General features: G+C 43.4%; 1 protein-coding gene across 5 annotated transcripts in view; it reads right to left on the bottom strand.

Moving 5' to 3' along the window:
- Positions 1 to 22152: 22152 nt before the first annotated feature.
- Positions 22153 to 26723, bottom strand: part of LRRC28 (leucine rich repeat containing 28) — a 166342-nt gene continuing 161771 nt past the window's right edge. For all 5 annotated transcript variants that reach the window (XM_064569970.1, XM_064569972.1, XM_064569968.1 and 2 more), the window contains one exon: positions 22153 to 22474. In XM_064569970.1, coding sequence (XP_064426040.1) covers positions 22402 to 22474 — 73 coding nt within the window. In that variant the 3' untranslated portion in view covers positions 22153 to 22401. The remainder of the gene's footprint in view (positions 22475 to 26723) is intronic.

The following is a 26723-nucleotide window of genomic DNA, read 5'->3' as shown; positions in this document are numbered from 1 at the left end:
GGCAAGTAGATTGACTTGTGTTCTGGCTTGCATCCTGACAGAGAGAGAGAGAGAGAGAGGCATCTCTCACACAAACCCAGGACGGGCACTGAGGGCCCTCCTGCCAACATCCCCCGGCTTAGAGGGGCATTTACCATTCATAGAGCCTTTCTAGAAGGATTCCCTGTTAAGTGGGGCCCGGCTTATCAGGGGGCTGATGGCATGGAAGGAGCCCCTGCTGGCTGTCAGACCAGTGCTCTGGGGGATGCTTTTGACAGGTACAGATTAAAGGTGTGTTTAAACAAGGCAGCAGCTGGGAAGGCAGGAGAAACAGGTTGAGCATCAGTCTCCAGCCTCCCCTGGGCTCCCAAGCTCCCTCTGCTCCTGGCCAGGATGAGGCGTGGGGTGCTATTCAGGGGCCGGGGCTGTCACCAGATCTGGAAACAGTGTCATTTAGGTATCGGCTGGCTCTGAAGGTCTTTGTGCCCCCCAAAAGCAGCATGCAGAACCCACCGTCAACTTCAAATTGGGCAACCACAACTTGCTTTTTATTTCTTTATGTGACATTATCATTATCACTAAAATGATCGTGTTGTGGCGTGGAAGGAGCCACGTGGCAACTTGGCCAGACTCCTAGCCTCAGAGTCAGCACATGCTGGTCCTTTCTGGGGGCGCAGGCGGCAGCCAGGAGCTCAGGGGAACCACATGCAAAAACGGATTGACGGGCTCCTTCTCAGCGAAGCCAAGTTAAGTGAAAGAAATGATCGAAGAGTGGTATTATCCTCACAGTGCCCAGAGAACCATACCATATCACACGTGGTACTTTCCTGTCGGTAAACATATGACAAAGCAGCAGAGAAACTCCAGACCACATCCACAAGACAGGCTGCCCCCATTGAAGGGGCCAGAGTCTTGGGAGGGCACAGTATTAATATTGCCGCTAATATTTTATTCTTTCCAAGTCATTCCTGGGGTTGGCAGGAGTGGAGGCCTGGCGGCACAGGGAGATGTGGTTTGCTGTCTGACCTTGTTTGGGGTTTCAAGGCAGCCAAGTAACTTGTGTCAGCAGTTAGAAGTGTGTCAGGCCAAGTGTCTCCAAAGTACGAAGCAGGAGGAGAGGGAAAGCGGCCCTGGGCTTGGAGGAGTATGAACTGAGTGGAGGCAAATGGGTGCCCACGTCACAGGCCACGCATGTCTGCTTTAGGAGGGCTTTGCATGTACCCACAGGCCACTCAGCCTGACCCGAGGCTCTGCTGGCAGATTGTCGAGAAACATGGAACAATAAAACCGTTGTTACTTAATAAAAGCAGGTTTCCAAGTCACCTCGGGACCTGTGTGCCTGAAATGAATCTTTAAGGCACATGGAGACCAGGTTGGGTCCTGGGGAACAGACATCAGAGGGTCTCTCTGAGCCCTCACTGGCCTGTGGCTGGAAGCTTCCTGCTCTCTCGCTGCTCACCACTGGCCCTCATGCCCCACTGCGGTTCCCGCCAGGCAAGGGATCTGCACAGGATGGATGTCCGTACAGACCTGTTAACTGCCCGGTGGGGAAGCTGAGAGGTGTGTGACATGGGGCAGGGTGGGCAGGCCCCACACAGCATGCCTGACCAGATGGGAGGGAAGAGCTGGCTGGTTCTGTACCCTGCCCACCCAATCCCGGTGCCTCCCGCTGTGTGTGTGTTTGTCCATCTGGCCCCAGCTGTCCACCTGGATGGACTGAAAGCTTCCTCAGAGCAACACGCAGCACCATGCTGGATGAAGGTGGGGACATGGCCAATTTGAAGCTGAGAGATTGAGAAGGACAACCTGAGCCTATGGAACCATCCGGCTCCCTAGGTCAGGTCGGGGTAAGCATCAGGACTCATGTTTTTTTGGAGAATCTGCTCTTTTCCTCTTTCTTGTCTGCAGAACTATCACTGAGTCTGTTCTATCTTTCATTGGGAAGGAGTCTTTATTTTTAAGATGCTAACCCTGACACATCCAAGTCACAGTTGGTGGGGAGCCTGGGGAGACAGGATAGGGCCATGCAGGACACCTGGAAGGTTGCCATTGCTTTCAGAACAAAGATGAAGATTCTTGTCACAAACCTCTGGCCCTGTAAAGCCCACTGAACGCCTCCGGACAAAGCAAATGTTTTTTGACTGAGACATTTTTAGGGGCAAGGATTATTTTTCGGAGCAAGAAGATGTTGATGCCACCTTTTGACATCTGCAAGCACCACGTAGCCCAGGAGATGCATGACACTCAGTCTGACAGTATCCTATCTAGCTTCTCTCACTTCCCAGTAATGAGCATGGGTGCCGTTTGTCCCTTGACCATGTTATGACTAATTCCTCCGGCCACAGCCTGTCCAGATGCCCAGCGTGCCTTAGCTGGAAATGGCAATGTCTGCCAAAGAACAGAGAAGAAGTTTCTTGGGGCCTCTCCTCCCTTCCCCTGGGCCCAGTCCATCCTCTTGCTTTGTAGCGACGTGATGCTGTGGGGCAATAAGAGAGTGTTCAGCCAGAAGCCCAAGCCCATGCCCCAGCACGGCAGGCATCATTTCATTTCATATGATTTATGTTCTCATTCGTTCCCTTCATTCATTCGTTCACTCTAGAAGACACTTGCCTGGCCTTTGCCGTTCGCCAGGATGGTAGGGGTCCTTAGAGGGGTGGCAGCTGGGCCTCCTTTTGTCATGGCCAGAAGCTGCCCCTCCCCCTCTCCCCCATCTGGGTCTTAGAAAGAAGGAAGCGAGGGCCCCAGAGACTCTCCTGGAGGACTCTCTTCCTCCCCTAAGTAAACTGCTTTCTCCAATCCAGCAGCACAGGGCAATACTGCGGGGACTTCATGAGGCCCACAGGATGGAATATTGTCCTTGCTGAGCTTGGGGGGTGGGGCACGTTCCTGGGGAGGATTGCTATGGCCAGCACCCCCAGACTCCCTAGCTTAGTTGCCATGTCGCAATGTCCTGGCTGGGAGCACAGAATGGATTTAAACAGGGTCACATTTATCCTTATCTGATTATAAATGCTGTTTCATTCCTCTCTCCATTTCCCTTTTCTGCTGAGGTCTTTTCACTCCAAGGGCTATACATGAATACATTACGAACTTCCCAGAGGTATGGGCCACGTTCCCTACGGACAAGTCTCTGCGGGGCCTAGAATAGTCCCTTAAATATCACAGCTACTCAGTAAATATTTCTGCAATGATAGGACCCTGCATGGGAAGGACTGCCGTGGGAGGAATGGAACGCTCCTATGGAAAGAAGGAAGTGTCTATAGCCTCAGAGAGCTATGAATACAATGTTCTGAGTCAGGGAAGGGAGAGCTCGCCCTGACCAGCAGTGGTGAGCCCCTGAGGAGGGGGCTGTGAAGAAGTCCTAAGGCATCTGACCCAGGGAGCAGAGTAAGCAAAGGGGGGCAGTGACTGTCCCAGGGCTCAGAATGGGCTCTGCACTGTCACCGTCACCAGCTCAGTTAAGGAACAGGCCTCACCCGGGGATGTAGACCCTTACCAAGCCAGGGTCAGCCAGAGATGGGGAGGCATGACCCTACTCTCCTGCATCCCACATAGTGCAGGGCAGGGCCTGGCCGGCGGATGTGCTGGTGGAGGCTCCCTCCTCCTGTTACTCTCCCTTTTTATAGGGCCCATGTGAGTCTCGTTATAGGGGGAGTCCCCAGGCCGCTTGGTGCCAGGAAGTCTGGTTTGTAGGGCCAGCTCTTTGTAGGAGTAGGCTGGGAGCACCAGCTGCTTGGCAACTGGAGATCCTGGGCCCGGGAAAGGTGCAGAGAAACCACCTGTCCCCGGGGAAAGGCCGAGCGCCGGGGGCAGCCCCTCTAGTTGGGAGAAGGGGGCCCGGGGCCCGGCCGGCTCCAGATCCAAGCAGCAGAGCGCGAGTGTTTGTCGACTGCCCTGCTCCTTCGTTGTAAAGACATGGTGAGGTCATCAGCTGCTGACATCTAGACAGAGTGAGTAATTTTGAATTTGAGAAAATAAAGGGATAAGAAGGCATTCTGCACAAGAAATTCAGGAAAACAAAGAACAGAAGAACAAGTCGATACAAGAATGACTTAGCATTAGGAGAAGTAACAGCTGGCCAGACTTGTGTGTAGGTAACAGAGTGGCGAGGACAGTCTCAAGTCCTGCAGGACAGCGGACGTTTGATGCCTGAAGCTCTCCAGCCTCCTTTCCCACCCTCTAAAGCCCAGCGCCTCCCATCCACAGGACAACCCAGAAGCACTCTGCCAAAAGTCCCACCACTCCCTGGGGCGGGGGCGGGGAGTTTGTGGAGTGATGGTGGGGGCTCAGGAGGGATGGGGATGGGGGCGGACCTGGATTTGAGGAATCCTGGTGGGTGAGAGTTGGCTGGCTGGTAACTTTCTGGACTTGGAAAGTTACTCGGAGGGAGGAGTCAAGGGTCATTCATGTCTGAGGCCAGCGCGGGGGGGTGGGGGGGGCTCCCTGGTGACAAGGGCATGGATATGGAAGTTTGGGAGGGGGGCCAGAGCCAGGCGCTGTTGGACTTTTCCCTTTGTTTCCTAAAGCTTTGCTGAAGGATAATTTACATATCATAAAACTCGCCTGTTTTCAAGTGTAGAATTCAGCGGTTATTAGTGTATGTACAGAGTTGCGCGGCCATCACCACAACCTTGTTTTAATGAGCCCTGGAGCTTTCCCGAGACCCCGGAGTCTGGTCAGGCCTGGGGGCGTGGTCAGGCCTGCCTCAGGGGCGTGGTCTGGCGACAAGGTTAGGCCCACCTCGGGGGCGTGGTCGGCCTAGGCCTCGGGGCGTGGTCAGGTCAGGCCTCAGGGACCTGGTCGCGGGTGGATGCGGAGCTGAGAAGGCCCTTTGTTTAAGGCCAAGGTGGAAGCTCTTTGCGGGGGTTGATGCAGAATGGTCAAGACAGAGTACCGAGCAGACCCTTAGTTCAACGCCTTGGGCACTGTGTTGACTTAGTGAGTGGAAGGGGAAGGAGAAGCCAAAGACAGAGAGAGGTAGGAGGAGGAGCCTGTCGGGCCAGAGACCGAGGGTGACACCACAGGTGATGCAGAAGGAAGATCAGAGGGCTGGGTGGCTGCAGTGCGGGAGGTGGGCGGCCAGCCCCCCCCGAGAGCGGAGTGAGAGGCTGATGGAGACGAAGCAGGAACAGGCAGATTTCATAGAAACCTGGGCACCTCGGTCTCCCTCGCCCCGCCCTCGTCACCAGTCCTGGCAGAGTTCCCTCCTCCTGTCCTCTCCCCTCCATCCATTTCCCTTCATCTCCAACCGGCCTCTCCGTCACCACCGCCACCCGCCCCACCCCCACTCCGGGGCCCGCCCCATTTCCCTGGGGCCTCCTCCGGTCCACTGTCCGCAGCGTGGCATCCAGAAGTGTGATGACATGTCAGCCTGCCCCAAACGCCGCTTCACGGCTTCTCACGGTCCCCGGGAGAGAACTTCAGTCGCGTTAGTAGCGCTCTGCCAGACCCCAGCGGTCCTGCCTCTCCGTGGGCCCCCGGCCCGCCCGCCTGCCTGCCCAGTCTGCCCAGTCTGCTCACCGCACTCCAGCCGCCGGTCTTCCCTCGGTCCCTCCCGGAGCGAGCCAGGCGCTTCCCCACCATGCAGTTCCTCTGACTGCAACACTCTTCCCCCAGCTCTTCCCATGGCTGGTTTCTTCTCATCTTTCAGACTCCCTGGCCGGGACTGGTCCATTTAGACCCTTTCCTGGTACCTTCCCTGTGCCTTCCTGACACTTGCCATTTGGGTATATTTTTGTTTTACTATTTTCTTTCTCTAGACTATCAGCTCCCTGGAGACAGACCCCAGCTCCAGACTGTTCACGCTTGAATCCCCAGAGCCTAGCGCCCTGCCTGCCCCTTAGAAGTGTGTCCTGCGATCCATTGAATGGATGGAGAAACCTTAACTGTATCCCATAGTTTTCCTTGGCAGCGCTTTCCTGTTATGACGAATGTGGGCCAAAATATCCACCCTCCCAATCTCTCAGGACCGCTAAGGAGAGAGGGTTCTTTGCTGTATTGTTATGTGGCTCTGGCTGGTTTTTTAGGGCACAGGAAAGCCTTTTGACTTTCTTCTGATCTTGGGGCTCTTTGTCCTCGCAGACTTGGTCCTGTGTGGATCCCACACCAAGTTGTGCCCCGCGCCACAGGGGGTCTGGCCTGAAACCCACAGGGGGTGTTGTCCCCCAGGCTGCATCTCCTGGGCACGTGGCCTTTGAGGCAACCCAAAGCCATTTCCAGCCCTGCCTGGGGGTTTCTTTCCCAGAACCCCAGACAACTCGCTTCATGACTCTTTGGTGTGGTTTTACAGCAGGTTGGATTTTCTCATTTCTGATGTCTGGAAAGGGAGTCAAATTTCTCTCCTCACCCTGCCACTTTTTGCTCCCTCTGTGGATTCTGGGACGTGTTGCCCATCTGTCAATGATGCTTTAGTTCTTTCTTTGTTGTTGTTTTGGAGCAGTGGAGTCTGTGCTCTTAACACCAGGTGCTGAAAAATTAAACTTATCATCAGTCGCGATCATCAAAGCAAGGTGGGGTAGAATGGTTTCAACTAGTCCCAAATTTCCTGAAGGAATTTGGCCTCTCGTCAATTCTCCTCTCCTGAGGCTGACGTTACTAGTAGAACAAGGTTCTCGTCCACAGCCCAGCACAGTCTGGGATGACTCGATTAAAATCCCAGGCAATGGTCTCAGTGCTAAACACAAGAAAGGAACCATTTCTTGACCGATAATACATTAGCTGTTTTTTGCAATCGGACTGTGGGACTCTAAGAATAGTATATTTTTTTCTGGAAGCAGAGTTTTAACAACTAGAAAGCTTAATTAAGCTTTCCTGCTGCGCTTTTTTTTTTTATTGAGTTAGTAGCAGGAGAGTATTTTTAGAACTAAAGTGATTATTTCGTGTAACAGATACACATCTGAATATTCTTAAGCCTCTATCTAGGGCAAAACATAACTGAAGAGTTGACTTCACAAGTCTGCAAGTATGACCAGTTGTTTTTACACACGTCATCATCGTCATATCTATTCATTCCATTCATTCATTATTTATACCCTGCATTCTTTCTTCCTAAGTACAAGATGGGGTGGGGTTGAGAGGAGAATTTTTATAAATGATTTACAAAGTTGGCCGGCATTGAATGTTTTTTTGTTTGTTTGTTTTTCTTTTCTTTCTTTCTTTCTTTCTTTCTTTCTTTCTTTCTTTCTTTCTTTCTTTCTTTCTTTCTTTCTTTCTTTCTTTCTTTCTTCTTTCTTTCTTTCTTTTTTTTCCCAATTCCCTCTGGGTTTGCTGGTCTGGGTGAGCTCCCTTCATAGCTTTCTGTCTCATTTGGTTTTTTTTCTTTTATTGAGAGGAACCAGGATATCAGGTAGAGGCGAATGTTTTGTATGTTACTTCGAATAGTAAAAACATTAAAAAGTTTTGGTCTGAGGGAACTGCTGGTTAAAAAGAAAGCAGCCACTTAAATGAAATTACGAAGTGTGTGGTGTCTCAGCAACTTATGGTGACAAAGTACCAGATGGCATGTTTTCAGATGAAGGCTCGAGCTAGATTGGATCTTTCAGCCTCTAGTGAAAAACAGGACATAAACAGTGGCCCAAAATAAACTTTCAGATTTGTCGCAAAGGCTCCTGGTATCCAAGTAGAGTAAAGGTGATTTTAGTATTGATAATGTGGAAAATGCAGTTTGCAAATTATGGCCACTACAACTCCTGGTTAGGATCGCTGAAATATTTCTGTGCAAATAATGGGAATCATCTAACAGAAATAGAGTAACTGATCTGAAGTAGACGTGATCCACGTTGGCATAAATCATCCACGAGTTTGGCAACGGGCTTGAGAAGAACGTGCGAGAAACCTGCGGGTGGGGCGGGGCGGGGCGCGATGAATTCTATTTAAGGAATTCTCCACATTCTCTGAAATGAGTTTGCTGGTTCAGATTCATCCGTGAGATCCACGCAAAGATACGGGACTGGGCAGGACTGTCCCAACGGAAGGTGGCATGTGAAGACAACTCCTTGAGGTGGCCACAGGGCACACGCAAAACTCAAGTCATTTCTTGTTCTTTTTGATATTTATGGTATCAGATACTGTTGTTCCTGAAAGCCACATTTCCACGCTTGCCTTTATTTTTTTAAATATTTTATTTAGTTGCCAGAGAGAGAGAGAGAGAGAGAGAGAGCATAAGCGAGGGGGGAGGGGGAGGCAGAGGGAGAAGCAGGCTCCTGAGCAAGGAGCCCCATATGGGGGCTCAATCCCAGGACCCTGGGATCATGACCTGAGCCCAAAGCAGATGCTTAACCGACTGAGCCACCCGGGCTCCCCCCACGCTTGCCTTTAGAATGAGTTTCAGAACTCACCCGTCCCTCTTCCTCTGCCAAATGCTACAAATCCAGGAACCTTTTGGAAAGGATCATGCACCTTTTCTTCTGAAATCATAGATCTCATTCAGTTAGGGCTTGTTTCACAGACCTGCAAAAACGTCAGGGCTTCTCCTCATCTTCAGATATTCCCCTGGCTTAGCCTCCTCCAGGGTACACAGAGACACGCTCCCTTTCTGTCTAAGGTGAATTACAGAACCCAAGTGACTCAGGAGAGCCGCTGCCACCCACAGAGCCAGCAAGACATCCTGCAGGGCACCCCCCACGCCCCACCCCCACCTGTAAGCAGTCTCAGCCTCAGGGAGGGGAGCACCTGGCCCCAGCAAATGCAGGGTCCTGCGAGTCTTAGCAGCACCATGGTTTGCCAGAGGTAGAGGAGAATACCAGTGGTGTTAAATGCAATTTCCTTCCTTAAATGTGGACTCTATTTCACTAAGCAGGGTACATATTGTTAAAGCAAAAAGGGATGAGAAGAGGGGCCCCTGGGTGGCTCAGTCGGTGAAGCATCAGACTCTTGGTTTCACCTTAGGTCATGATCTCAGGGTGGTGAGATCCAGCCCCAGGTCTGGCTCCATGCTCAGTGGGGAGTCTGCTTGGGATTCTTCCTCCTCCCTCCCCCCTCCCCGCTTTGCTCCTTGTACCCCACCCCCGCCGTGCTCTCTCTCTTCTCTAAAATAAATAAATAAAATATTTTTTAAAAAAGAGTATGAGAAGAAAACATAGGTACTGGTAAAATGATGCCCATATGCCCACATTTTAAGTAATGCCTTCTTCCCCACACGGTGGTATTTTTCATCATTTTCTCCTCTTTCTTTTCTCCTTACTCTAATCTCTTTGCTCTTTACACTTCCTAAGTCTCCAGAATTCCTGTCACTTGGACGTGAGCCAGAAAACTCCCCCAAAGGGTGTGGTTTGCTCCTCCGTGGTTGACTCACGCCCCTCTTGCTGCTACCTGGTCTTTTCGATGCCATTTTCTCACTGCCAGGAATTCAACTCTGTCTGCAAGTTGCTGGTTTGAAAGCCGGATTCCAGATCTTATTTTTGCAGTGACCCCAGATTATTAGGCTAACTGTAAATATTTTGGTTGTGAATCGGATGTAAAGGCTGTGAATTTCATATGAAACAACAGCTTAATTGGTCAAATTCCAGCTCATTTTTTGTTGTTGTTCTAAACAAAATAAGCCACATGGAAATGTTTTGGAGAAACCTCTTTATTGAAAACTGTAAGTGGCTGTGGCATATTAGTGACACAAATAAAAGCACATATTGAATTAAACCCTATTTCAGGTCTCTAGTCCCAGACAATGTGACATTAAATAAAAGGGTGAAGTTTTCCAAGATTGCTCTGGTTGCAAAGAGTTAAACTGATAATGTGTGCTTATAAGACTGACTAGTAGCAATCGAATGCTTGCTTAGAGAAGGGTCACTTTCCGTGTTTTCCCAAATGAGTTGGTCCTAAAGAAACTGAAAAAAGTGTTTTATTTTCAACTACAGTAGAAACAAAAATATATTTTTGTCTCATATTAAATATGTATATTACATTACATAATATTGGTAGAAATGGAATACTATACAGTCAGTGATTATATATATCTGTATTTATCGATGTGGGTTTTCACAATATATTAGGTGAAGAAAGCAAGTTATAAAATAGTATGTATACTAAGATGCCATGTAAGTAAGCCCATATGTTATGTGTGGGATTCATAGGCAATTTCTGAATAAAAAGGTAGACAAATATTCATCCAAAGACTGGCATGGGTTGGAGGGTTCCGTGGATGGGACGCTTGTTCTTCATGCTTCCCTTTAGTCTGTCATGTTGCTTTTGTAATCAGAAAAAGACTAATATGAATTATAAACTATAAAAAAATTACATGGATAGAGGATTCTCTCAGGAAGACTGAGATTAAGGGGTATTCCTATGGCAAGTTAAAAAGAGAAGGTTTTTCCTTTTAGGAAAGTCTACCAAGTGCTTTTATGCGTGATTGAATTAACTAATCAATGTACAGGACTCATCAGTAATAGCTCAAAACACAATTTACCCAGATTATTTCAAATAGTAAGATCATACTAACAATATTACAACTGGATTTTCTATTTTTTTCTCTACCAGTCCAATCAACTAAAAATAAAGAGCATATATCCGAAGAGAGCAAGATGTAAGGACTATTCCTTACATAGCATTTAAAACTCCCTATATTTTATTTAAAATTTAGACATAGTTTTGGTTTACTAAATTAGACTGCATATCCTCAAAGAGGGGATAGTTATTTGGCCAATAAATCTAAGAGTGCCTTTTATCAGTTTCAGAGAATTATGAACAGCCTTGGATTAAGGTGTTTTTGGAATACCTGATAAAATAAACACAAATACTTAAAAGATAAGACCTTTAGGAAAGATACCTCCTTGTACATTTTTGTTCGAGGTAAAGAATGGTACCAAGACTACTGCAAACCAGGAAAAAAGCAAATAGGACTTCCTAGTACTTTACAGAATTTTCCACGTGATTGTATTTTCACACATTAATTTCATGGTGTTTTACTTGCACTGGGCTTTGGTCTGAGGGGCCCGTGCTGGAATGGTGGCTGATCAATGAATTGAGTTGGAAGGCTTACCAACTATAATTTTTTAATTACTGCAGCAGTGGCTTGATGTCGGTGTTAACCAGTAAGGACAGACTCTCAAACCTGATACGTTGTTAATGCTGAGTGTCCATCCATTTCACAGCCATGGGGACAGCAACTCCCATTCATGGCTTCTGGAAGGATTACTGGTCTATCCAAAAATAGTTTATTGACAGATTTGTGAAGTTGCATCACTGTCTTTGATTTTAAAATTGAGATATAATTCAGGGCGCCTGAAATATGGTGCTCAGTCGTTGGCTCAGTCAGTTAAGTGTCAGGACTCTTGATTTCTGCTCAGGTCATGGTCTCAGGGTTGTGAGATCAAGCCCAAGTTGGGCTCCATGCTGGGCGTGGAGGCTGCTAGAAGATTCTCCCTCTCTCTCTGCCCCTCCATCCCCCACCCCCTTGCGCACCCACGCGTGCGCTCTTTCAAAATCAATCAATACATAAAATTGAGATATAATTCACATACCATAAATTCACCCCTTTAAACTGTGAGACTCGGTGGCTTTTAGTATATTCACAAAGTTGTGCAATCATCATCACTAACTCCAGATCATTTTCATCACCCCAAAAAGAAAGTACACACCCATTAGCAGTCAGTACCCATTTCCCCCTCCCACCCCCCCCGGCAACCCTTTGTTTCTATGAATGTGCTTATTCTGAACATTTCATATAAATGGAAACATACAATATGTGGTCTTTTGTGTCTGGCTTTTGTCCTGTTTTCAAGGTTCGGCCATGGATGTAGCATGTGTGAGTACTTCATTCCTTTTCATGGCTGGTAATATTTCCTCACATGGATAGACCACATGGTATTCATCCATCCATTCATGGATGGGCATTTGAATTCCTTCTCCTTTTTGGCTCTTGTGTATATAAACATATATGTATAAATTTTTGTGTGGATGTATGTTTTCAATTCTCTTAGGTACAGAGGAGTGGAATTGCTGGGTCATAGGGTAGCTGTGTGTTTGACCTTTTGAGGAACTGACGATCTGTTTTCCAAAACAGCTGAGTCAGCATTGTACAGTTGACAATCTCCTCCAGCAATTAGGTTTCAGTTACTCCATGTCCTTGGCAACCCTTGTTATTGGCCACCCTTTTGTTTATAGCCGTCCTAGTGGGTGTGAAGTGGTATCTCATTGTGATTTTGACTTGCATGTCAAAATCAGTGACTAATGATGTGGAACATCCTTTCATGTGCTTATTGGACACTTAGATATCTTTTTTGGAGACATGCTGATTCTAATCCCTTACCTAATTTGTATTTGGAGTTCTTTTCATTGTTGAGTTGTTAGACTTCTTTATATACTAGGCCCTTTTCAGATACATGATTTGAAATAATAGTTCCCATTCTGTGGGGGTTTTTTCATCCTCTTGACAGTGTCCTTTAAGGAACAAAAGTTATTAATCTTGATGAAGTATAATTTATTTTTTTCTTTGGTTGCTTATGCTTTTGGTGTCATATCTAAGAAATTTGCTTAGTCCAACATTGTGAAGATTTATACCTATGTTTTCTTCTGAGAGTTTTTTATCTTAGTTATTACATTTAGGTCGATAATCCCTTTGAGTTAATTTTTGCAGGTGGTGTGTGGTAATCGTCCAGTTTAATTTGTTTGCATGTGAATATCCAGTTGTTCTAGCATCATTTGTTAAAAAGATTATTCATTCCCTCATTGAGTTGTCTTGGCACTCTTGTCAAAAATTAACTATAAATGTAATGGTTATATGGATTCTCAGTTTTATTCCATTGATGTGCATGTCTATCTTTATGCTAGGACCACACAGTCTTAGTTAATGTAGCTGTGTAGGAGGTTTTGAAATTGGGAAGTGTGTGTCCTACAAGTTTGTTCCTCTTTTCAAGATTATTTTGGCTGTCCTGGGTCTCTTGTATTTCCATATGAATTTTAGGATCAGCTTATTCATTCCTGCAAAAAAGGCAGCTGGTATTTTGATAGGGATTTGCACTGAATCTGTAGATTAATCTGGGGGGTATTGCCATCCTAACAATATGGCAATTTCCCAATCCATGAACATAGCACTTCCTTATGTTTATTCAGGTTTTTCATTTTTTCAGTGATGCTTTGTAGTTTTCAGTGGGTAAGTCTCATACTACTTTCGTTAATTTATTTCTAGGTATTTCATCCTTTTTAATACTATTGTAAATATAATTTAATTTCCTCCATTTCCTTTTCAGATTGTTCATTGCTAATGTGTAAAAATCAATTCGCTTTTGTATGTTAATTCTGTGTCCTGTTGAACTTTTATTAGCTCTACTTGTGTGTGTGTATTTCTTATGATTTTCTATATACAAGATCATGTCATCTGAAAATGTTTCAATTCTTTGTTTCCAAAAGGATTTTATATTTCTTCTTCTTGCCTATTGCCTGGGGTAGAGCCTCTGCAACAAAGTTGATTAGAAGTGGTGAGAGGTGACAGCTTTGTCTTGTTCTTGATATCAGGGTGAAAGCTTACAACATTCTGCCACCAATATGTTAGCTATAGGTTTTTCATAGGTGTCTTTCATCAGATTGAGAAAGTTCCTTTCTAGTTTTGCTTTGTTAAATATCTTAACGTTAAAACATTTGTCAAATATCAAATGTTTTTTTCTGCATCTATTGAGATAATCATGTTGTTTTTGTCCTTCATTCTACTAATGCAGTGTTTTACATTATTTTTTACAAGAGTTTGTGAATAACTGGTGTTAATTATTCTTCAGATGTTTTATAGAACTCACCAGTGAAGATGTATTCATTCTTAGACCTTTCTTTATGGGAGCTTTTTGATTACTAATTTGATCTTTTTTCAATCTATTTAATTTTTTTCCTTCTTGAGTCAGTTTGGTGGTTTGTGTCTTTTTGTAAATTTCTTTGTTTCATCTAAGTTTCCTAAGTTGTTGGCATACAAATTCCATTGTAATTCTTTTATTTTTAAAGGGTCAGTAGTAACCTTTCATTCCTAATTTTAGTAATTTGAGTCTTCTTTATTTTTTTCTAGTCTAGCTAAGGGCATTTCTTTTTGTAAAAAAAGAGATTTTATTTATTTGTTAATTAATTAATTAATTTATTGAAAGAGCGCAAGTGGGGGAAAGGGTAGAGGGAGAGGGAGAATCTCAAGCAGACTCCCCACTGAGTGCAGAACCTGATGTGGGGCTTGATCTCATGACCCTGAGATCATGACCTGTGCCAAAATCAAGAGTCGGAGGCTTAACCTATTGAGCTACCCAGGCGTCCCTAAGGGCATCTCTACTTTGTAGATTTTTTTCTAAGAACCAACTTTTGTTCTTTTTATTTATTCTTTTATTGAAGTTTTGGTTTCACTTTTCTGTTATTTTTCCTACTCTTCATTTATTCTGACTAAAATCTGTATTATTCCTTTGTTCTGCTTCCTTTAGGTTTAGTTTGCTATTTTTTTCTAGTTTCTTGAGGTTGCAGCTTAGGTTATTTATCTAAGACCTTTATTTTGTAAACATAGGCATTTATAGCTATATTTTACCCTTTAAGTACTGCTCTAGCTGGATCCCATATGTTTTGATACATTGTGTCTTCATTTTCATTAATCTTAAGGAATTTTCTAATTTCCTTTGTGATTTCTTCTTTGATCCATTGGTTAAATTAGGAATGCATGGTTTAATATTCACATATTTGTGCATTTCCCAAATTTCCTTCTTCTATTTATTTCTAATTCCATTCCATTGTGGTAAGAGAACATACTTTGTATGATCTGAAATCCTATTAAAAATATTAAGACTTGTTTAATGACCTAGCATATGATTTGTCCTAGGGAATGTTCCATGTGCACTTTAAAGGGATGTACATTTTACTGTTATTGAGTATAATGTCCTAAGGATGTCTGTTAAGCCTACCTGGCTTAAAGTGTTGTTCAAGTCTTCTAATTCTTTGTTGACTTTCTGTCTAGTTGTTCTATCCATTGCTGCAAGTGAGGCACTAAAGTCTCCAAATGCCATTATTGAATTGCCTATTTCTCCCTTCAATTCTATCAGTTTTTGCTTCATGTATTTGGAGCTCTGTTGTTAGATGCATATATGTGCATAATTACTTCTTGATGGATTGATCCTTTTATCACTATGTAATGATGGTCTCTAGTAACAATTTTTGTCTTCAAGTCTACTTTGTCTGATATTAATATACCCATTCCAGCTTTTAGTTTGCATGGTAGATCTTTTTCCACCCTTTTACTTTCAACCTAGTTGTGTCATTGAAAAAAATGTATCTCCTATAGACAGCATTTAATTGGATCATGATTTTTACACATTCTGCCATCTTTGCTTTTTAACTGGAGTGCTTGGTCCATTTATATTTCATGGAACTACTGATAAGGTAGGATTTAGTCTGCCATTTTGTCTTTTTGTTCCTCTATTCTCCCATTACTTTCATGCCTTCTGTTGTGCTAGTTAATACTTTCTAGTGTACCATTTTAACTCCATTGTTGTATTTTTTGCTATATATTCTTTAGTTATTTTCTTAGTGGTTTCCCTGAGTATTACAACTAACATCTTAATGTATAACAATCTAGTTTGGATTAATATCAACTTAATTTCAGTAGTATATAAAAATTTTGTTCCATATAAGTTTGTTCCCTCCCCTTTCCTTTGTACTGGTATTGTCATACAAATTTTGTGTTTTTTCACTTTGTGCCCATCAACAGATATATATTTGCAGTTGTCTCAAATCAGAGAAAAAAAGCGTTACAAACAAAAAATGCATTTCTGGAGTATTTTATATTTACCTATGTAGTTACTTTTGTTAGTGCTCTTTATTTCTTCATGTGGATTTGAGTTATTGTCTATTATCCTTTCATTTTGGCTGGAAGGGCTCTCTTTATTATTTTTTGTAGGGAGGGCTTGCTAATGATGAATTCTGTTTTTGTTTACTGGAAATGTCCTAATTTCACCTTCATTTTTGAAAGACAGTTTTGTTGGATATAGAATTGTTTGATAGTCATGTACTTTAGCACTTTGAGTATGTCATCCTACTGCTTTCTGCCTCCATGATTTCTAATGAGAATCCCCTGTACATGAATAGCTTCTCTGTTGCTGCTTTCAAGATTCTCTCCTTGTCTTTATCTTTTGACAGTGTGATTATGTGTCCAGGCATGGATCTCTTGAGTTCATCCTACTTGGGATTCATTGAGTTTCTTGGTTATGTAAATTAATGTTTTTCACTAAATTTTGAAGTCTTTAGTCATTGTTTTTTCAAATATTCTGTATCTTTCTCTTCTCCCCTGTTGGTACATTTGATGGTATTTCATGGGCGTCTAAGGCTCTATTCATTTTTCTTCATTCTTTTAAAATTTCTGTTCCTCACACTGGATAATCTCAATTGACCTATATTCAAGTTTGTGTATTCTTTCTTCTGCCTGCTCAAATCTGATGCTGAGTACCTCTCAGGAATTTTTCATTTCAGTTATTATATTTCAATGCCAGAATTTATATTTGGTTTTTTATAATCTCTATATTTTTATTGTATTCTCTATTTAGTGAGACATCATTTCCATACTTGAGCTATTTAAACATATTTTAAATAGCTGACTTACAGTTTTTGTTTACAAAGTCCAATGTCTGGACTTCGTCGGGTAGTTTATTCACTACTTTTACCCCTGTATATGGGACATAGCTTCTTGTTTCTTTGCATGTCTCATGATTTTTTGACAAAAACTGGATATGTTAAATAATAATGGGGGAACTCTGAAAATTAGATTTGTTTACCCTTTTGCCAAGGATTGGATGAAGTTGTTGGGTTTTGTTTGTATAGGGACTCATTTCTGTAAGTCTATATTCTTTGTAATGATGGTCACTTATGTTTCTCTCGAGTGGTTTTGTGGTGAGCTAATGATTGGAACCTGAAACGAATAATCCTCCTAGTCTTTGTTGAGGGCTTTGTGTGCATATTGGGACACCCTTCAACATTCAGCCAGGAATGTTCACTTAGGCTTCACTTTCTGTTTGTGCAGATCCTCAAACCTCAGGTGAGAACTTAGGATGTTCTCAGGTCTTTCCTGAGGCATATAACCTTTGGCTTGTGCAAAGTCCCATGCATGAGCATTACCATCCAAATTTATAGGAATGTCAGAGATTTTCAAAGTTGCTATGGATATCTCATTCCTCAGCTTTTCCTTTTAAGTTTTTGGTTAGCCTAGTGTTTGCTGGGATGGTTATCCACTGCTTCAGGCAGCCACAACTGCCTCTGATTTTTTTTTTTTTTTTAAGATTTTATTTACTTATTTGATAGAGAGCGAGAGTGCGAGAGCACGAGAGCATAAGCAGGGGGAGCAGCAGGTAGAGGGAGGGGGAGAAGCAGGCTCCCGCTGAGCAGAGAGCCTGACGTGGGTCTCAATCCCAGGATCCTGGTATTATGATCTGAGCCAAAGGCAAACACTTAACCAACTGAGCCACCCATGTGCCCCACCTCTGATTTTTTTTTTTTTTTTTTTTAAATAAATGTCCTTGTGGAAGAGGCTTTTCACACCCAGCAAGCTCTGCTCAGGCAAAATAAAGACAGCCTTGCAAATGAGATCTTTCAGGGAGTCACCAGACAAGTTAAATAGTGACAATTCTCTGGAAATGAGGTTTTGAAGGAGCTCTAACCCCCTTTTGTCCCCTCCAGTGGCTTCTATGCAGGTGCTTCTACGTTGATTGTAGATTGTTGGTTTTCAAGAATACAGCAGAGTTGGGGGGTGGGATGGAAAATGGGCAAATGAGAATGTTCTTACTGTTCTTACTGAGATTCAGCTACTTCTCTTGAATAAATATTCCTTGGATTGCTGTAAACCTTTGGTTAATTTCCAGAGTTCTGAAAAAAAGTTGATTCTGACATGTTTTGACAATTTCCTCCTTGCTTTTATGGAGGGGAGAATTTTTGGAGGTCCTTACTCCATCATTTTTGCTGGCTTTAAGCATTTAATGCCCTTTTATTTTTAACAAAATTAATCTGGCTAAAACAATGAAGCCACCATCATCAACATTTCTAGGCATCCACATGATTCAAGCTCAACTATTCTATAAACAGAAATAGCTGTGAGAACAACCAAACTGGATACAATATGAGTTTTAGCAAATGTCCACAGGCCAAGTGAATACTGCCATAGTTTTGCAGTAGACAGACTCAGAGTTTTAAAAAATCCTTTCATTATGCAAAAAAAAAAAAAAAAAAGGAAGGAAGATAGATTGATCAATCATGGATTATTAGTCTCAAAAATCATATGAGAAACAAAACCTGATATTCTTTAACACAGGTAGCAAGAATACTCCACACTCTACTGTAAGGTGAATGGAAAAAAAAAAAACCCAAAAACTTGTCAATCCTTGCACGTCTCTTAACTACATATAGAAATGACCTCTAAATGCTCTACCTTCTGTCCAGCCACCATACTGGGCAGCCAGTACTTCTGTGTCTCCAAAGTACGAGGGACCATAGAGTCATGCTTCAAAGAGAACATCTTAAGCTGTAAAGCAATCTCTTTTCCTGACCAAGGATACCAGTCACTGAGCTATGATTAGTCCCTTGTTTAGAGACATTTGCATTACATTCAGTTCTATTAGCTGATGACACAGGGAGGTACTTTCTGGGTAGGGACAGTGAGACTTGAATGATTTGTAAATAGACATGGAGCTATTTTCCAAAAATACAGACTTTATAAAAAATTCCCTCTGTTTAAGAGAAGGCAAGCAAGATATTCACTGAATTCCTGGAGAAATGTTAGGAGAACCTCATTAGGAGTAAGCAGGAGTCAGTGGAAACCACAAAAATAATAAAAGCATAGTAAAATGGCCAAGGTTATGTAAGGATACGTATTTAAATAAGATTCCTCAAAAGAGTATGTTTACAAGTCTGTGAAATGAATTTACATCTCAATATTTAATTACATCAGGTTGCATTAGTGTTGGCCCAGTTAGGAATCCATGTTCATAAATCATCTGAATAAAAATGTTTTGACTTCTGCTAAAGTAATGCATCATTTTAAGCTTTCTGCAGTAAAGATAAAAATGTTTGATTTTTCAATTCAGGAAAGAGAAACCTAATTTTACTATTAATAATTTTTTAAGCTGGCTGTCAAAGTCCCCAGAGATTACAAAATAGGTATGTATTTTAGGAAAACCTATATGCAAAGCCTCATAGCTAATTGACGTTCAGGTCATTTTTCTGACTGTAAACATTTTAATTCGTAATGCTAAATGTGGAAAAGAAGTGAGATGCACATTAAATTAGTCAGACAAGCCAGATGTGAAAGGTTTTAGGGAGTGGTATGTACGTTGACCAAGATATTTAATGTGAACCTCACTTTTCTGGAAGAGGAGGGCCAGATAACAAAGGAGGTCATCACTCTTCTCTATTAACCAGAGTGGATCATCCACCAGCCAGAGCTCTTCTGTTTTAAAAGTTTTTATTATTTATTTATTTATTAAAGATTTTATTTATTTGACACAGAGAGAGATAGTGAGAGAGAGAGAGATCACAAGCAGGGGGAGCGGCAGGCAGAGGGAGAAGCAGGCTCCCCGCAGAGCAAGGAGCCCGATGTGTGGCTCGATCCCAGGACTCTGGAATCATGACCTGAGCTGAAGGCAGCCGCTTAACCAACTGAGCCATCCAGGCGCCCCTAAAAGTTTTTAAAGTGTGCTCAAAATATATATTTTATTTGCTGAAGATGCAACATCTCATCTACACAATGTTATGTAATCAAGGATTTTGGTGTGATAACACTTAGACATTTTGAAGAACACTGATAGGGTAATCCACTTAAAATGGACCCGCCTTGCACTGTGTCATAAGAAGGCCTATACCCATCAGGGTATCCTAGATTTAAAAATTTACCATTAAGGGGCACCTGGGTGGCTCAGTCCGTTAAGCGTCTGACTCTTGACCTCAGCTCGGGTCTTGATCTCGGTCATGAGTTTGAGCCCCACGTGAAGCCACACCTCAGATTACTGAGGTAAACTTACCCGAACAGACTATATTTTCCAAGTAAGTCACCTTTTTTTTTTTTTTTTGCATTCCTATAATTGCATAAAGTATTTCTCCACCTAGTATACCTGTTACTTAAGAAAACACATACATACTAACTTTAGAGTTTTCTGCAAAGCTCTGGACTCAATTCAAAGATGTAGCACATGGGCCACTTTTCTCCAGTCTCCAACATTCCTTTAGAGTATCAGAGGGTTCAGAATGACAGCGACTGCGATACAAAATTTTTCATAATCAACAGCACCCAGGAAGAAGCCAGATTACAAATTCCATTTCTCATCAGTTAGGCTGGGTGCTGCACCGAGGATTGAGATTGAGACTGCCCTAAAAGGTTGGTGAATGCGCACTGTACATAATGGGTACAGAGAGGATGCTCGGACTGTTTGAGCGTCTTTGTAAAGTTTCAAACAAGTTAAGGCAGAAGTATTACGTCTCCTTACCTCATCAAGCCTCCTGAACATTGGGTTAGCACCTTTCAGAGCTCCATTTTTAAGACATAGGATCATTGAGGGCGAAACAGAAGATGTTGCGGTGTGTTTACTGTCGCTTAAATGAGAAGGCAGCCGCCACTCAGGCCCCAGTGACATTTGTCAAGTTTCATGCCGCATTTTTCCGTTGCCAACTTATATCCATGTAGAGGTTACGCTAAAACTTCAGTTATCCCAAAGATGAAAGAAGTGTTATATTTTGATATAGATCTTCAGTTCCTATTATACTAAAAGCCTTTGAAATGTGAGGGCTGACCAGGCCAAGCTATGAAAGGGACAAGAGGAAGGAAGAACAGTGGAAATGCAGTGGGAACACACGGTAACATTCTGTCTTCACCATTCTACAGGGAGGGAGTCTGCTTTCCGGGCAGCAGGTGGTGTGACTGAAAAGATCACACATTCGTCAGGAACCGTGTAGGATTTTTAGCACTGTTAGAGCTTAGCATTACAGATTTAGGGCAGCTAATAAAATTCCAGAGACCGAGTTTTTGACAAGTCTGAAATTTTTTGGAAATCGTTTTCCTACCAAGTAAGTCTTCTTGGTTCCCCTTTTAGTTCTGCGCTACAGAAAACTCTGTATAATTAAAATTAAAAAAGAATCGCTTCGCAGCAACCAGATGAACATCTGGCAGCAAAGCCACATTAAAATGCTCTCCTTTCAAAGGAAGAGCAAATATGTGGCTCTTCCATTAAGAGCATTTCTTCTGTCAGAGAATAAGCTCACAGACTTTCCATTTATGGTTTTTTTGTGTTTTTTTTTAAAGTCCAAGGCTCAATTTGGACCTGCAATTTTTCTGTATTTTCTCAGTGGTATCTGGACAATAGTGTGTTACGTACATAAGAAATCTAGGGTCAAAATGAAGATAATCTAATGCACCAGGTATTTAAATAAATGTGCACAGGTTGTACTTAGAATCACCTGGTGAAAAACTGGGAGCAGAAGTAGCTGGGGCCTGTTTTTCACATGTAACAAAAATATTTCAAAGTTAATATAAATTTAATCATAAGCGCATCTAGGAAGAAGCACCGGAGGACATATTTTGATGTGTTTTATCTCTCCCTTTCTCATTAGCCAGAAAAATGTTTAAATCTAGAAAGAAGATCAGATCTTGTAAAGCCTCAAATATTCTTCTAACTCTTCTCATATAAAAAAAAAATCATTTCGAAATAGCCTTTCAAAATAAGAGTGTATTTCATTTATCATGAAATGGACCCGCCTTGCACTGTGGTGGTATGTACGTTGACCAAAATATTTAATGTGAACTATATTAAAAACCCTCACAAAGCTCTCTTAATGTGTTGCAAAACTTACAAACAGGGTTGTAACTTTCTGGAGGGTGTATGTTAGGGCCCTAGCAGGGCCTCCACTGGAGTCTAACTTGGCTGCCAACTCAGGTTCCTCCCACCCTGACCCCCCCCCCCCCCATCCGAGGGCCTGTTATTCAATATTATGGAGGCCACAGAGTTTGCTGAACTTTGGCAAAAACATGGGAGGATAATCTCTGGGGGAAATAATTCCTTGGATAAAAAAAAGAGAGGAAAAGAATAAAAGTATCTTGAAGGTATATGTGTTCAAAAGTTAATTTGGCTCTGTTATCAAATTAGAGTTCTTCAGGAAACAGAAACTTGGCTTTCAAGATTTGGGGAGGCACATCACACTTAATAGTTTGCTTATGAGACACACTCACATGAAAAGAAAAACACAGAAGACAAAGGGTCCTTAATTTGTGGGAGGATATATTCCAACTTGGGGGGGGAAGGGGGAAGGCATGTCAGCTCTGAAGCTCACTCATGACATTTCCAGAGAGTTCTGCAGTCCCCCCCCCGCCCCCCGCCCTCGACAGGACAGGATGTGAGGGCCTGTTCCGCTAGGCTGGACTGTCCCGTCCCTCTGCCACACAAACAGTGTGCGATATGCAGGCAACTGCAGTGTCAAGTTGGCAAAACTCCTGAGGCTCTTGAGTGTTTATCAACTCAGTAGGTCAAACGTCTGCAGGCACTGGGCGGAGCAGCAGTAAGCCACAAAACTAACTGGTGTCCTCCTGGAAGGGGAGAAAAGGGAGAGAACACTGTGAGGCCGCGGTTCCAGTCTCCCGATTCTTTCCATTAGAGGCAGTCTTTTTCTTTGTTAAAGGATTAAGCGTGGCCAAAAAAAAGTACACCACAGAAATGTAAATTTCCTTTTAAAATTGAGCGCTGGAATCAGGTGAGGTATGCGTGGACTCATTTTGTTAGCGGTTTTCAAATGACATAATATCCCCCAAGTGGGCAGCTAAGGAAAAAAAATAAGCTTTTTCCATGTTATGGTCTGAATTCTGCTTATTAGAACCAACAATGCAATAATAGAATTTGAAATAACATTATTAAAAATCACATCACAGAAAACATCACCAATTTAGCTAGAACACTTAATATTATTGAAGAACTTAAAAAACAACAACAACATGATTTTAAGGACTTTATCCAGCACAGGATTGTTTGTAGAGGTAATTTCAGAATCCAGTAAGAGAATTTGAGGGTCTTCTTCCCAGATAGCGGAGGAATCCCATCTCAAACTCCCATTTGGCACCTTTCCATACAAGTCATGAGCCCTCTGACCCACTCTGGACAGCTCCAGCTACGAGAGGCCTGGTTTTCCCACCAGAAGTCCTATCCTCTGGCGAGGAGAAAATAGTTTACTGTTGTTTTCCACAAGACCTCCTGTGCTGATTGTCTTCTGTTTCCCCACCCCTTAATCCAGTCTTTGCCTTTCTCTGTTGCCCAAGAAGGTCACCTCTACAGATCCTATCAGGAAAGCAGCCTAATGGCTGGTTTTTGACCAGATTAGGTCAGCAGAGGATGAAGGGCAGGAAGAGAGAAAAGCTGAATATTTTTCTTTTCTTCCTCTTTTTAAAGTCTAGTTAATTGAGGTATATTAACATTACAAACATACAAGAAAATTCACCTGCTTTAAGTACACAGTTGAATGAGATTTGAAAAATATGCAATTATTTAACACCAAAATCAAGATAGGAAATATTTTTTATTCCCCAAAGTCCCTTGTTGTCATTTGCAGCCAATTGCCACCCCCCCTCCTCAACCCGCTCCCCACCAAGTCTCTGGCAACCACTGGGCATTTTGTTTCTCTGTGGGTTTTGATTTACTTTTCCCTGGGCTCGCTCTGACAGTCTTCCAAAAGAAGCTTTGCTACCATTTTCATCTTGATTGATAAATGCCTTCAAGGCAAGAGCTAGCCCTACCTCTGTGGATACTTTTGTCTTATATTTCTGGGTCAATCCTGGATTCCCTTACCAGCTGGCTTCCAGCTAGGTTTGGCTGGGAGGATAACACTCCCCTGGGTGGCCCTTCTTGTATGGCTCCAGTAACACTTCAGTACCCAGCTGGGTGGTGCCCACCCTGCCTTCCTGCCTGCAAAGGGCCGCAACATCAGCAAGAGCTCAGGGCCTTCCTGGCTTTTCCCTGAGCATGCTCACCCCCGTATGCATGCATATGGCCACCCAGACTCCCAGGGATATGTTAGTGCTTCTTAAAGCCCCTACAGAACCCTCATTTCCCCAATTCCCCTTTTCAGCTTTATGGTTAGTCTATTTTTGGCCCCAACAGTTCTTCACTGCCTCCGGCAGCTGTGATGTGAAGCAGTTGCCTATAATTGGTTTGACAATTTTTGACAAACACCCTCAGAGAAGAGGCTTTTTACACTGGTGAGCTTTGACTGAAGTCAAATAAAGATAGGCTGTCAGTGAACCACCAGATAGGACAAGGACAGTGCTCTCTGGCCATGGACCTTTGAAGAAGCCCTAGCCCCCTTCTGCCCCTTTTCAGTTGCTGCCAGAAGACTGGTTTTACCTGTGATTGCAGATTCTGACTTTTCAAGGTTAAGACTACAAGATGGGGCTATGAGAGCTTATCATAACACAAAGGTCTCTGTTCTGAGATTTCACCACTCTTCTTGAGTAAATGCATGCCAGATTGCTGTTTAAGGCTTTTGTTAATTTCCAGAGTTCTGGAAAATTTGATTGTGACCATTTTTGCTGGTTTTCTCTTTGCTTTTGTGGAAAGATTGAGAATTTGTACTCCATCTCTACTTCTCTGACTACAGCTCCTACTGGGCAGTCCTTCTGTTGGCTCTGGTTCTCAGCAGCCTCCAGAGCCCCTTGTCCTTCAGGCCTAGAGGATAAGGATGGTAAAGCTTTTTACTGTTGTAAGTTTCCAGGGGCTTTATCATCCTTGTGGGTGCTCTGAATCCTGCCTCAGCTTCTGCAAATAGTCCCTCTCCATTCTTTTCTCTTCAAAATCCCAGCTAATGTGTGTTTTCCAGCCAGTTTCCCAACTGATTTAGTAAGTGTTACAAGAAGGGGCCTAAGAAAACAGTCCATCCAGATGGAATTCTGGAATTGGGTTGGTCAGTGCATGAATGGCCTTCTTACTGGGGAAAAATGGGACACTGCTAGCATGCAGTATGGTGTGGCATCACGAACACTCAAAGTATCACTTAAGCAGACTGCCAAGGGAGGGTAAGGCGCTGGGAGGTCAAGCGGCTGTGGTACTTGATTGTTACGGCATCAGAGTGAATTCAGAGATTGTGCATGAGATGGTTTCTGCTGACGGCTAATGAGATGATCGCTCCCCGCCCCCATCTCCATCCCCACCCCCAATTAAGCACAGTGGCTTGAACTCTCAACTCAAGCCATAGGTAGAGAGTCAACATTTCTGTGGTGGCTCTAAAGGAATTATTTTGTGAAGCTATGCAACAGACATGTCTGAAGCCTGAACATACAGCGTGCAGAACCCATGCCATCTGGGCAAGAGTACCTTTATGTGGAGTCTCTTATACTAAGGTAAAGGTGCTGGCTGGGAAGGGGTAGGACCTTGAGACTTGAAATTGACAGCTCTGTCCAGACACAAAGCTAAGAACCTTGAAATTCTAATATCTCTAAACATTTCTTCACATCAGAAATAGCCTTTCTTACCTTCTGACACAACAAGCATTTCCTTGCATAACAATATCTCATTGACTTCATCTGGGGTGTTCACCTAAAAAGGAAATGCCTATTCTCTTCAGAGCCCACCACCAACAGTCACTGTCTCTAGGGCCACAAAAGGTGTAAAATCCCAGCACGATCCAGAGAATTCATTGCAAGGCCTGCTACTGGGGGAGAGAATATACACCAAGAAGTGGCAGGATCTTGCCAAATTTTATTAGCAGGAGCCTGGAGAGCAAGCATGCAAATGGATTCTAAGTAAATTAGCCAGCAAGACTAAATCTAAGGTTGGATCAGGCCAACGAGAGTGTTCACATATGCCTCAGGATTTAACGTGTTAGCCTGAGCACCTGTTACGGTTGACAGAAGTCCTGAGTCGGTAAAGGCCTACAGGCAAGGGGACAGCGATGCTGAAACTCCCACTGCACACTCTAGAGGGAAGAGATCAAAGATTTAGAGAAATGGGAACTTTGAAGTGGATCCAATGTGGTGCAGCTTGCTCAGCCACCTCCTGAAAATCTTTGGGAGAGCGAGGAAGGCATTTCCTTCACCAAGACACAAAAGTATGTATAGATGAGGGGAAGTGGCACACACACTTGATACTTAGTATGACACATGCCTACTAGAGGTGAGAGAGAAATCCTCCAAATCCTCTGAAAGGTCAGGTGTCTGCTGCATTGGTAAAGTTTCAGAAGAGTGACATCTGAAACTGCACTATGAAGCAACAGATACACACTGTGGGTCCCTTTGGATTTTCGGGGCAAAATGTATTTGGGTGGGGACTTTTGGTTCTGCCAAGATGGAGTAGTCCAGCTCTTCCAGGTCCTTCCTCTTACATTAAAACACAATAAACTGGCCATAACACAACAAACAAGTATAGGAAGGCTCTGAAGAATAGATAAAAGGTGGACAGCTTAGGGACCTTGGGACTTGAGGGGCAACACAGCAGTGGTGAGTTCCCTAGGTTTTCTTACTGCCTCCCTGATAAGCTAGATAGGATGCTTGTAGAAACCCAGAACCACCAACAGCACAGGTTAAAAAAAAAAAAATCTCCAAGAAAAGCCTTTTCCCCCTAGCCAAAGGACCAGGACAGAGAAATCTCTAGAGGCAAAGTAAGTACTTGCTTCATGCTGGGTATGGGGGGATTGAGAGTGATAGCTTGAGCATACAAGGTTTTTTATAGGGTGAGAAAAATATTTTAAAATGGACTGTGCTGGGCGCCTGGGTGGCTCAGTTGGTTAAGCGACTGCCTTCGGCTCGGGTCATGATCCTCAAGTCCCGGGATCGAGTCCCGCATCCGGCTCCCTGC

The sequence above is a fragment of the Mirounga angustirostris genome, unplaced genomic scaffold, assembly GCF_029215605.1.
Source record: "Mirounga angustirostris isolate CCGP_5_RB_7025 unplaced genomic scaffold, mMirAng1.0.hap1 SCAF_9, whole genome shotgun sequence".
In the NCBI taxonomy this organism is placed as follows: Eukaryota; Metazoa; Chordata; class Mammalia; order Carnivora; family Phocidae; genus Mirounga; species Mirounga angustirostris.
The sequence above is the reverse complement of the archived record's forward strand: the minus strand, read 5'-3'. Positions and strand labels throughout refer to the sequence as shown.